General features: G+C 37.1%; 1 protein-coding gene across 1 annotated transcript in view; it reads left to right on the plus strand.

The window, feature by feature from the left end:
* The first annotated feature begins 507 nt into the window (after positions 1–507).
* The window catches only part of LOC130453537 (arylacetamide deacetylase-like), a 30,624-nt gene continuing 17,487 nt past the window's right edge, over positions 508–13,644 (plus strand). Inside the window, exon 1 of the mRNA XM_056808655.1 lies at positions 508–717. Within this exon, the coding sequence (XP_056664633.1) occupies positions 580–717 (138 nt within the window). The 5' untranslated portion in view covers positions 508–579. The remainder of the gene's footprint in view (positions 718–13,644) is intronic.

A 13,644-nucleotide genomic window follows, 5' to 3' on the forward strand; every position in this document is an offset into this window, starting at 1 on the left:
AGGAGGTAGTGGGTTGCCCATGAACAGAGGTTTTTAGATGGATTGAATGACTCCTCTCAGGGACACCTTGTAGGAAATTTCTAGTCAGATCCAGTTTACAAAAACGGCTTCTCCGAAACCATTTTCACCTCTGAGATTCTGGAACTGATCCTATTTCCTCAGTTTTTCTGAAACCCGTAGGAGGCTCAAGTCAGGCTACCACTGAACCTCTCTGCTGACTTCTATGCAGAAATCTGCCCACAGTTGGCTTTCAGTGACTTCCTGGTGTTGGGCTGGCTCCAGTTAGCCCAAATTGGAAAAAAACGACTGCTTATTGGTCCCCAGGTAGCCAGGGGATCAGTATTAGTGCCATTTGAATTCTCTGAAGCTGTGCTTTCAAAAGGAATTCTCTGCTGGGTGTCTAGATTGCTACTTGATTTCTCTTTTTGTTATTCTTACTGTGAACTCTGGACTCTGACTTAGGGGAACTCAGATAAACCTTCCCCTGGGCGGGAACAGGCTAGGATCCAGTGTTGCTTTGTTGGAGGACTCCCAGGTGGTGGTGGAGGCAGCAGCAGCAGCAGCAGCAGCAGCAGCAACATGGGAAAGAAATCTCTTTGTCTCCTGATTTCTTGTGTCCTTATTGCCTACTATTCCTACACTCCTATCCCAGATAAAATTGAACAACAGTGGGAACTGATGATGATCTGGAATTTCATGAGGATCCAGATGCATATAGTAAGTGGAGAGTTTGGTTGACTGTGTGGGGTGTTAAAATGAGAAGTTTCCAAGAAGGAAGATGGACACCATTTTATGGGTATCTGGGGCTACTGTGTTGGCCAATGTGATCATATTTTCTGTTTTCTAAAAGGAGATTTCAGAGTGATCTTATTTCTGATTCCAGTGTGAGACAGACAGTTTAGGTAGGTGTTTGTGTGTGAGGGGAGTTCTATAATTAGGAATGGTTTTCTTCTCTTGGCCAGAATGAAGCCTCCATCTCTCTACCTGGCTACCAACACCCATCATGCTGCCAAGCATACATACTTCTTTCCTCTTTCTAGCTTTCCTTTTTTCAGCTACCGTTTCAATGTTTTCTTTCCCCATTAGAATGGTAAGCTCCTTGAGGGCAAGGAATTGTCTCTGTTGCTTGTATCTGTATTTCTAGTGCTTAGCACAAGCCCTAGCACCATAGTAAGCTTTAAATAAATTATTTGTCTTTCCACCTAATGCACTGCCCCCAAGTGATTTATCTTCATTTCTTCCTTTTATCTTTCATCTGTCTTTCTGTTTATCTGATGGTCTATTTGTCTGCTAGCTTATCTGTCTAGTTATCTATCTTCCTTTCTGTCTGTCTGCGAGCTTGAATATACATCTTCATATCCATCTATCTATAGACTAGCTTGCCTATATATGTATGTATCTATCATTCTTTTAATGTATCTCTCTCTCTCTCTCTCCCCCCCATTCATCTGTCCATCCATTCATCTATCCTTCTATCTGTCTATGCAATCTGTCTCTCCAACTGTCTGTCACTCAGCTGCTGTCTGTAGTTTAGTTTATCTCTCCTCTAACTGAGGAGTACTTTCATGATTTCTTCAGTTGCTTGAGCTCTTTCCTCCTCCCTCTGTCATGTATGGACTTCTCTCTGTATACACTGTATCCTCCTGATAAAGTCTAATAGAGTGTCGAGAGAAACAGTGAGATAAGCAAAGCTGGATTAGAGATTGTGTGAAGGGAAGTAACATGCCAGGAGACCAGAGAGGATGTAGGAGCCAAGTTGCAAAGAGTTGTACATGTCTAAGACCTTTCTATTTTATCCTGGAGTTAATAGGGAACCATTGAAGATTGTTGAACAGGAGAGATGACATGGTCAGGAAATTATGTACTTGGGAAGTTTGTTTAATTTATGAAAATTTGGGAACTTAATAGATGGTAGATTGGATACAGGAGAGAGACTGGAGGCAGAACAGAGAAGGAGATGTTTGCTAGAAGGGTTCTGAGTGTAGAAACAAGATTAGGCTATGGTATATGTGGAGTGAGTGAGAATGTGGAAATGAGGATGCTGTTGAAATTGCAAGTTTGAGTGACTGGCAGGATGATGGCTGTATAATAGGGAAGTTAAGAAGTGGGTAATTGATCTTAATGGGGGATAATGAGTTCTGTATTGAATAAGTCATGTTTGAGATGCCTGTGAGTATCTAGTTTGAGATAACCAATAGGAAATTGGTGACTAGTTATTTCAGCTCTGCTGGGAAACTAGAGACCAGGGAATTATTTGCCCAGAGATAATAATTTAACCCATTGGGACTGATAAGATCACTAAATGAAATAGTAGCCAATGAAATGAGAAAAGAGAAGAGGGGAGAACCTTGAAAAAAAACAAGAATTATAAGACTTGACATGCATGAAGAAGCAACCAAGAAGACTGAGGACAGTTGGACCGGTAGAGAAACAACTAGGATTCTAGTACAGAAAATCTCTAAAAGTGATAGCACCCAGGGGCAAATGATCACTGGTATCATATACTGAAAAGATGTCAAGAAGGATGAGACCTCAGAAAAGGCCAGGAAGATGTGACAGATCAGAGGTCATTGGTAAGTTTGGTTACCATCTCATTTGAAAGATGAAAGTACAAGACAATTTGCATAATGTTTGAATAGGGGGTACTGAGAGGGAAGGAGGGAGGTAAGGATGGAGGGGGAGAGAGACAGACAGAAAAACAGACAGACCGATTGAGAAAGAGATTGAGAGAGAGGAGGGAGAGAGATTGAGAGAGACGAGAGATTGATATAGGGGGTGGGAGAGGGAGACGGAAGGAAGAAAGAAAGAAGAGAAATTATCTTTTTTTTCCTTTTTAAACAAAACCAAACACCACCAAATAAAATATGTATTTCCATATGCTATAAGAGAATAGAAATGAAGGACCATACTTAAAATTACAAATATGTATTATATACCTCAGAATATTCTTTTTAAATATGCAGCTCTCCCTAGTCTTCTCCTTCCTAAAAAATCCTTACCTAGAAGAACAAGAAAAACAACAACATATCAAATAGGAATAGTCAAATAAAACAAATTCCTCCTCTAGGAGCTGTTTCTCTAACTGTATGACATTCTACATCAGGGCTCCATCATCTCTTTTTCTCAGTGGATTTGTAGTATACTTAATCCTTGGTTCTCTGAAATCTGTGTTCTTAAGTCACTCCAAGTTGTTCCTTACAGAGACATTGTTTTTGTATACACCGCTTTCCTGGTTCTGCTCACTTCACTGCACTACTTCAAACAAGTCTTCTGAAGTTTCCTTAAACCAACTCTCTCATCATTTCTTGAAACCATCCCTCAATTGATGGGCACTCTAACCTTCTATTTCTTTTCTTTTTTTGCTCCTAATTCTCCCTTCATGATCAAGATGTTTAATTCACTTCCAGTAGTTTCTATCAAAAAGGGAATCCTTACCCCAAAACTAGCCTCTTTTTGGTTATCCAGCACCAGGTGATCAGCTTCATGTGCTTCTCTAAGTTTGTACCTAATCTGTTCCATTGATCAACCAACTTCCTCATTCCCTCCTTTCTCCCTCCCTTCCATCCTTCATTCTTCCCCCTCTCCCTCTACCTCTCTCTCCTTTCTTTTCTTCCTTCCATCCTTTCTTCTTCCTTATTTTCCTTGACCTTGACCTCCAGATGAAATTTGTTACTATTTTTTCTAGCTCTTTAAAAGAATCTTTTGGTGGTTTGATTAGTATGATATTGAACCAGTAAACTAATTTAAGTAGCACTGTCAATTTTGTTCTATTCTTTCTTTTCTCACTCTTTGTGACCCCATTTGACATTTTCTTTTCAAGGATATTGGAGTACTTAGTAATTTCCTTCTCCAGTGCATTTTACAGATGAGGAAACTGAGGGAAATTGTATTAAGTGACTTTCTCAAGGTCACATAGTTAAGTATTCAAGGTAAAATATGAACTCAGATCTTCCCGACAACTAAGCCCAATGCTCTATATACACTATACTTCTTAGTATCTCTTCAACTATTTAAACCCGACTTTATTTTTGTAGAGTGTTTTATATTTATGTTCAAATAGTTTCCATTTGTGTCTTGCTGATATACTTTCAAATACTTTATTTATCCTGTAGATATTAAACAGGGAATTTCTTTTTCTCTCTCTCCCTGCTAGTAATATTAAATGATACAAATGTTATAGGTGCAATTATTTTATCTCCTGTAATTTTGCTAAAATAATTCTTCAAAATATTTTTATTTGACTCTCTAGGCTTCTCCAAATAGAACATCAAATCATCCACAAAGAGATAGTTTTTATTTTGGTTATGTTTATTCTCTTAATTTTTTTTTCTTGTCACACGGGTATAGCTAGAATTCCTTTAAAGAAACATTACCTTCTGTTTTAGAATCAATCTTAAGTATTAGTCCCAAGCAGGAAGAGCAGTAAGGGCTAGGCAATTGGGATTAAGTGACTTGCCCAGAGTCATATAGTTAGGAAGGATCTAAGGTCAAATTTGAACCTAGGACCTCTCTGTCTAGCTCTCAATCCACTGAGCCTCTAACCCTAACCCTAAATACGTACCAATTTGCTAAAATTACATTTACTAACAATGGCAATAAATATGCTTGCTTTATTCCTGATCTAAATGGAAAGACAATTCAGTTTTTCCTATTCCATAAATGCTGGCTCTTCATTTTCAGTAGATATAGTGACCATATTAAAGAGCGAAACACACACATACCCATATACCTATACTTTCTAGTACCTGAAACTGGTGTTAGATTTCTTCAGAAGTTTTCTTTTGAGCATACACACTTTCCCAAGGAACTTAGCTGAGGAGCCATATGTGCAAATAGATGACTGTTCTTTGATTACCCTTGGCTCATAGACAACTATAAATGGCATCATTTGGGGGTAAACAAGATGGTCAATTCAAGTTTCTGTGGAAACGTAAGGAAGATATTACAACATCAGTGAGATTGGCAAGCAAATGCAAGGAAATGGAAGTTTGAAGGAACTGTCAATCAAGGAGAGAAGGAAAGAAGATTCTAAAGAAGAATTCTGGTTAGGGAGATTGTTAATAAAGCCAGCATCTGAAACTGGTCACTTCTTCTCTCTTGAACTTTCAAGAAGGAGCTAGTAGACATCTGCTCTGGATTCCTGGCTAGTGACTTAACATTGAAAAGTTTGGAGCATAGCTCTGAAAATCTTTTTTCATTTATCAACAATATTCGCTCAGAGACAAATCAATTTTACTTCCTTGTACTGAATTTTATAGAAGAATAGGGGACCCTTACATTCCCTCTTCCCCTTCTCCCACCATCCCTAACTTTCCTTCTTTAAGAATAAAACCCTTTCAGAAAAGAGCCATAGTGTGAGAGTAGTCTTTGAAATTTCTAAGAACTTAGCACATTGAGAAGAGCCCTTAGGACCAACTGAGAGAGAGAGAGAGAGAGAGAGAGAGAGAGAGAGAGGAAGTGGGGGGGGGGGAAGGAATGAGAATCTTAGATTTCCCTCTAACCCAGCGGTTTTCAACCTCTCAATTTGTAGCAATGAGAATACATAATGCATATCAGGTATTTACATTCCGAATCATAACTAGCAAAGTTACAGTTTTGAAGTAGCCACGAAAATAATTTTTTGGTTTGGGGTCACTGCACCATGAGGAACTGTATTGCGGGGTCACGGCATTAGAAAGGTTGAGAACCACTGCTCTAACCTATTTCCTGGTGTAATTGCTCCAGCCTTTCTCTTCTACCTTAAATATCCTAGTGAGGAGTATCTATTATAGAAAGAATGGCATTCATTGTTAGAGCTGGCTTTGAAACTCCAATTTGTGATTTAGTTGCAGCAACGATCCCCATATATGATCATAACAAGTTGTTGGGCATTTTCCATCTATAAAATGGGGATAAAAAGGACTTATTGCTTCACTTGCTCCTATGATCAGAGGAAATTCCTCTGAAACTTATCTAATGTATTGAAACATGGGCTATCATTTACATGATAATTTAAATGAATACAACAGCATCATTAAAACAACAAAAATAACTCTTCCAGCCTTTCTATTCTCTGGTTTTCCCTGACTTATCCAAATAATTATAGTGTTTGTTTTGTGCAACAGGCTTATATAGAAAGAAGTTTGGGGTCCAGAAAGGCATGGTTAGAAGCAAAAATTGATAAGCTTCATTTTGAGAATACTTTTGAGGTAAAAATTAAATGTTGGGGATGGGCACCACATGGAGATGTGCAGCAGGGAAGGCAGGACGAGCGTTCTTTTTGTACAATATGCTTGGGGATGAAGACCCCCCTTTGTCTCTTTTAGCACAGTAGCTAACTTTCAACCCAGTGTCTCATGCAAAAGGAATTTAGACAAAAGAATAATATCAATCCAATTGGCAGTTTGCTTTAAAGAAGAAAAAAGAATTTATGAAATAAAGAGAATTGGTGAGGATTGTAAAAGTTAAAATTAAATCTCAATAATAAAAATGTTATATTTTAGGTTTATTAAATGATCATTAGGAATCAAGGAATAAAGAGGATACAAAATAAAGACCACATGCCCATGGCTGATCAACCAGTTCAAACAGCCACCTTACCACCACCAAGCTTGGGACAGTAAAGTAAAGTAAGTAAAGAAAGTAAAGAGTCAGGATCCTTCACGTCCTTGCCTAATATCCCCTGTCTACAGGAAGTATGTAATGACAGGAAGTCAGTGGCCCCCCAGGAAATGTAGTTCGTTTTTTAGGGTAACAAATTTTTAATTATACATTCCCCCCTAAGATCTGTGGAAGACTAGTGTCTCCAATGGATATTGTAAACATAACCAACTTTGAAATTACAATAATTTGAGGATAAGAGGAAAAGAGAACAAAACCAATGACTGCTAGGTGCACTGATAAAAAGCCAATTAGGGGGCAGTTCCCTTTGGAATGAGTATACATACAAAACAAATGGATTCAACCATACACAGTTCAAATCACCACATTTGAAAGTTCACTCTGGATCTTCTGGTGCAGCTTGTGGTATATGCAGGCATCTTAATGGTGCCTTCTCTAAAGAGTTCACTTTCTGGATTTAGAGAGGTAGCATGTTTCTTATCCTAAAATTATTCACAAAAAAATTTAAACTTTGCAATTTAGAATAATAATAACAATACATTCTCTCCTCCCCATGAAGAGGTTGTTGAAAAACCCAGAAATCACTTAGGAATGCATGGCTGAGTTATGAAGTATATGAATCAATTGGCAAGAGAAATCAAAAACATCAAAAAAATCCAAATAAAAGAGAAAATATTTTGTGGATGAAATATGGACTATCAAAGTCCCATGTGTAAAAATTCTAAGTGAAAGAAAATAAACCTATAGCAGGTCCTTGAATCAGGGCCCAATTAAAATAATTTGTATCTCACAAGTCTGTAGGACAAATGGAGTAATATTTCACTTACCTATTTGTAGCCAAGACTACAGGAAGGTGTCATAGTATAAGAGGGAAAAAAAGGACTTGATTTTTTTGTGTGATAGGAAAATGTCATTCCTTGGTCTGATTTTACCTTCACTCTCAGGGATACGGGGATTCAGGACAAAAGCCAAACATCAGTACTTGTATTTGAATATTTCACAAAGAGTGTGGTACAAGGCATCCTATGTCTTAATATATGTTAAGAGTTGCAACCTTGACCAAAGAAATCAAAACTATTAATAAGCACATGAAAAAGTGCTCTACATCACTTATAATCAGAGAGATGCAAATCAAAACAACTCTGAGGTATCACCTCACACCCAGCAGATTGGCTAACATGACAGCTATGGAAAGTAATGAATGCTGGAGGGGACGTGGCAAAGTGGGGACACTAATTCATTGCTGGTGGAGTTGTGAATTGATCCAACCATTCTGGAGGGCAATTTGGAACTATGCCCAAAGGGCGATAAAAGACTGTCTGCCCTTTGATCCAGCTATAGCACTGCTGGGTTTGTACCCCAAAGAGATGATAAGGAAAAAGACTTGTACAAGAATATTCATAGCTGCACTCTTTGTGGTGGCCAAAAATTGGAAAACGAGGGGATGCCCATCAATTGGGGAATGGCTGAACAAATTGTGGTATATGTTGGTGATGGAATACTATTGTGCTAAAAGGAATAATAAAGTAGAGGAATTCCATGGAGACTGGAACAACCTCCAGGAAGTGATGCAGAGTGAAAGGAGCAGAACCAAAAAAACATTGTACACAGAGACTGATACATTGTGGTACAATCGAAGGGGATGGACTTCTCCATTAGTGTCAATGCAATGTCCCTGAACAATCTGCAGGGATCTAAAAAATACTATCCACAAGCAGAGGATAAACTGTAGGAGTAAAAACACCAATGAAAAGCAACTGCTTGACTACAGGGTTGGAGGGGATATGACTGAGGAGAGACTCTAAATGAACACTATAATGCAAATTCCAACAACAGGGAAATGGGTTCAAGTCAAGAACACATGTGATAACCAGTGGAATCGTGCGTCGGCTATGGGAGAGGGAAAGGTTGGGGGGGGGGGAGGGGAGGAAAAGAAAATGATCTTTGTTTCCAGTGAATAATGTATGGAAATGACCAAATAAAATAATGTTTAAAAATACAAAAAAAAAAGAGTTGCAACCTTGAGTTTCACACTAGTTTCAACTTCTTTCATATTGGCTTAGAAGTTCATCAATCCTTCTTGGATTGGTTTGGTACTTTTTGACCTTGTGCTCAATTGGCACTATACAGTTTAGCTTTGTGCTTCTTTGGCACTGTTCAATAACTCTTTTTTTATTCCCTTCTCCGGGAATCAGACAAAATCATTAAGCAAAGTCCCATAATTAATTTTTTTAACAATAAATGGAATCATTTTTTATAGTCTAAAGCTTTGGGGGTATGTATTGACATTAGGGCAAATGTATTTTAAACTTATATTACTGCAAAATCAAAAAAGTTAAAGAAAATCTTCTCAATACTGGTGACATGTGCTTCATATATAAAAAGAGAAAAAATAAAACTGAACTTGTATATTGCACATGCAAGCAAAAACAATAATAAAAAGTTTAAAAGTAAAAATATATATATAGCTTACAATCATTGACACTCTGTGTCAACTATGAAAAGGTAAACTATAAAGGTTTCTCACCAAAAAAATGAGATCCCTTTCTGTTTTAACTGAACCACTGTGTGAATACAAATGATTTTCAGAATAAAACAGTAATACAATAGATAATGCACATTCAAGGAAGTACCAAAGTCCCCCAAATTCACAATAGCCTAGTTAATTACAATAGCAAACAGATGCACTATAATATTTCATATAAGTTGCTATATGACAAAAAAAACTATGAACTGTGAATCTTAAAAATTCTCATACCCTACTTCAGAAGATTTGGTTAAGACCATTCCCCATTTTAAACAATGAAGGGACTTAGTCAGGAATGTGAGAACTCTAACTCTACTCCACCCATACTTAAGCATACTGTAGGGGGAGATAAAGTTGTAAACTCTTTACTGAGCAATGAAAAAGTACTTAACTCATACTTATAGTGAGGCAAAAGCCTTAAGCTAAGTCTATTTTTAGGAAGGTGCTAAGTACCTATGAAGGTCAGGCAATTTACAAACTTGTAAGGGACAATCCTTAACAAAAGAAGTGTGAGGTTTTAGTCTACGCAGGTGTGAATTACTCAAAAGTTTAGTCTACTCAGGTGTGAATTAAGAATGGTCTGTCCTTTGGAAAATGTCTACTGTGATTGGTAGATGTGAAAACTTAGGGGAGGTGACATAGGAGAAAATTCTCTTTAAAAGGAGGTCAGAAAAGGTCTCTGAAAAGGGTCAGCTTGCCAAATCTGAATTGGACGGCTCAGTGGCTGAACTTAGTTGAGCTGAGGAGCTGAACTGGTGGGTCTCTGAACACTAGAATCTTGCTTGGGACAAATCTTGTGGTGAGTGGATTAAAGACTGACTGATCTCTCTCTTAAGGCTTAAAGTCTAGGCTGGCCTAGCCCCTTTCTCATTATTTCCTCTTACTCTCTCTCTCCCTTTTATTAATTACTTAATTTGTATTAATTAAAATCTCCATAAAACCCAGCTGACTTGGGTATATTTAATATTTGGGAATTTTCCCATGGCGACCACTTTATTTTTTATTTGAAACCATATTTCCACGGTCACAGTTTAAGCCAACCACTCTTTTAACTGTTACAGAACTGATGGATATTTGTCATAATTTTTATAGATGTGGCAAATATTTCAACCTTGCCAAACATATTTTTAAACAAAGTAAAACTTATTTGGGTCTAGAACATCACAAAGAAATCTAGATTGTTTTGGTGAAAGTAAATTAAACTGAAGAATTTTGGAGGAGCTCTTTTTAGATTCCTACTTCATAGAAACAGCTTGGTAGGAACATATCTTTGTTTCTCTACCTTTAATACAGCATTCTTTATAATATAAATATTTTAAAAATCATCCAGAGACCCCTTAGAATTGCCATTTAAATTCTTAGGTTATTAAATTCTCCAAAAGCTGTTAGCCAGGTTGAGTACATCATTCATCTATGTGACACTTAACAAATGCAAAATGCAAGAAAAAGCTGTTTATGGGCTTTACAATATTTCGTTCAGTATCGTTATAGGGGAAAGGTAACAGAATATATCTAATACTTAAAACACAGTACATTAAACTGAGTCAGTGTAATGGAATAGTATTGAATATATTAATATATGAACTTAAAACAACAAAATTAAATCTTAAACAAAACAATGAGCAAAATTCAATAAGATATAGACTTTCATTTGTAAAACTTGGAGTCTGAAAAGGCTTAAAAATTTCATCTCCAGACGTTTTAGAGTTCCTTTTTTTAAAATTCAGATCCCTATTGTCAGTACTGTGTTATCTCCCTTAGTGAGGGAGTACATGGGTTTAAGGTATCTCAAACTGGGCAGGCCGAAATGGCAAAGAGTTGTGGGGAGATGAATTTCTTCCCTGAATCTCAGGCAAGATAAGTGAAAGGATCAGTGCAGTCATGAAAAAAAAAACATCCTAAAGCTGGAAGCTATTTGAAATAGATAATGCACTGCTCTTTTATAGAATATGCCATGCTTGTAATCAACTTCCTGTTTGGAAGACTAACTTCTTTCTTCCCTTCCCCCACACCCTTGAGGTCCCCTGCCACATGAAGACTAATTGTTTCCTATGGAAAGAACACCCCAGTTTTTACCACTTGGTTTGTGATTCTGAAGACACAGTGGCAGCTACCAGCAGCCTGGGACCTGGGCCTGGGCCTGGGAAGAGAGATCTGGGTCAGAGGCCAGATATCAGGAATAGGATTTCTAGGGGTTAGGGCTGGGGCTGAGTGAGTGATCTGGGTCAAGAAGGACAGGAGGAAGCAGTATCAGCAATGCCAGAATCAGCAGCAAGGAACTAGAAACATGAAAACAGGCTCAAACAGATGGGCAAGAGTCCTCAAACTTAAAATAGCCAGGCTCGTAGGGAGGGTGAACAGACAAAAAGTAGGGATTGAAGAAAAAGACAGCAGCTCCAGAGAGAGTTCAGAGTTTGCAAGGGTGGGTGGGGTGGGTGAATAATCTTGGTAGGAGAAATGTGGCTTTAAAAAAACTTATCTTGGCTATCTAAAAAAATTGAAAGGTTCTTCTCTGACTAGTGCTTGCCATCAATGTAAAAGTTAAAATTAAATATCAATAATAAAAATATTATATTTTAGAGGTTTATTAAATGATCATGAGAAATCAAGGAATAAAAAAGATACAAAATCAAGTATATCAGGTTTGTTGTTTAGGCAGGGATTATAAGCAATAAAATGGCAGAAAGGTCAATGGCCCTCTCAAATTATTAGAGACCCAGAATCTGGGACAGACAGCTTAAGAATTAGCTTTGGGAGCTCATTATTCAGCCATTCTCTATGCAGGAAAATAACTCTTCTCCTCTTCATATATTGATGGAAATGTGTTAAAAAAAGAAGCCAATCTTTGGGATCCCTAAGAATCCCCAAGGACAAAGCAAATGCAAAAAACAATAGACTGGATGGCCTCTCTGACCCAACCAGAGAAATACACAGAGATTCTCAGTGACTGTTATAGAAATGTTAATATAGTATGTTAAAGAAAATTCTCACAACCCTCCCTCTATCACTTGGGAAGGCTGGGCCTCAGTTTCCTGAATCAAGCCCCTCAGATATGATGACCAATCATTACATGGAGGTTCTATCTATGATGCTTAGGTGTTTCATAACAGGATGCTAAAGATGATTGAGAGCTGTGTTAACAGGTAGCCATTAAAGGAGCCTGACCTATCTGTACAAGGGTGTTACAACAAACAAAATAATGATGAATGAGAAAAATACAAAAGGGATAAGTGACCCAATCCTCACTGTCCAGTCTATTATTCCTAAGGACGTAAGAGTCTCATGACTCAGTAGTCTGATCCCTGATCATTTTCTATTGCTCCCATTTTCTTTGGTTGTCTGGAGTCATGCTAGTCCTCAGAGCAGTTTCTCTGGCAGATCTTCACCCTCCTGGTCCAGGTCACAGATAGCATCTTTCCCTAAAAATGCCTGAAAATAGACCTTTATATAATTCATTGAAGTAACTAAAATTTACAGTGCCAATAGTTAGATCAGAAAATGAGAGCTAACTGAAATCTTAGGATTCTGCTTTTATTAAAATAAAGACTGTCCAATTATGAACTTTGGCACTGAAGAATTTATATTTCCTATACTTTTTGTGTTGTGGTTTTTTTACAACTGACTGAACCAGATGTTTGCTTTGTAAAATTGCCAATAAGAGACTGAAAGGAAATTAAAAAGAATCTATGAAGAATCAAACTTTCAAGCTATATTTTCTAATTAAAAATATGACATACTGGAGGTCCTTGTTTCAAATCTGGCCTCAGACACTTCCTAGCTGTGTGACCCTGGGCAAGTCACTTGACCCCCAATGCCTAGCCCTTACCACTCTTCTGCCCTAGAACAAATACACAGTATTGATTCCAAGTCAGAAGGTAATTTTTATAAAAAATAATTTGATATATACCCAATTTGTCTAACTTGGTATTAAAACATACTTAATGCCTTAGAAACAATCAGAAATAGCTTTGACATACATATGTATATATATATAATCATCTGATCTTTTCTACTTTTTTCAAAAACTTTCACTTCAATTATCATTTTACTTCCAGTATTTGTTATTATGTGTTATTATATATTATTTATTCACTTAAATCTCAAATTTTAATTTTCTCGGGACCCCCCTCATGAGGATAGGATTATTTAAAGGCTCTTATGCCTTTCAAAAGTCATTGATAACAGATGGCTTTTGTGCTTAAGCTAGATACTAACAAATATGGAACTACTCAAAAGATGTTTCTCCCTTCTGTTTTAACAATAGACAGGATGGAATTCTTAAATCTCTAATTTCTGCATTGTATCAAATAAGTTATCTATACTCAAATAAAATATACTTAAATATTACATGTAATTAGAGAAGTGTTCTTAGCTCTTCTCCCTATCCTTTTGTAATCTGCTTGCTTTACAGAATATACCCCATACACAAATGTTAGTATTACAACTAATAACAATTCAAGATATCACTTAGAAATGTAATATTTATTGGGAAAGGATGGGAGGAGTGAAAATACACA

This window comes from Monodelphis domestica, chromosome 8, assembly GCF_027887165.1.
Source record: "Monodelphis domestica isolate mMonDom1 chromosome 8, mMonDom1.pri, whole genome shotgun sequence".
Taxonomy (NCBI): Eukaryota; Metazoa; Chordata; class Mammalia; order Didelphimorphia; family Didelphidae; genus Monodelphis; species Monodelphis domestica.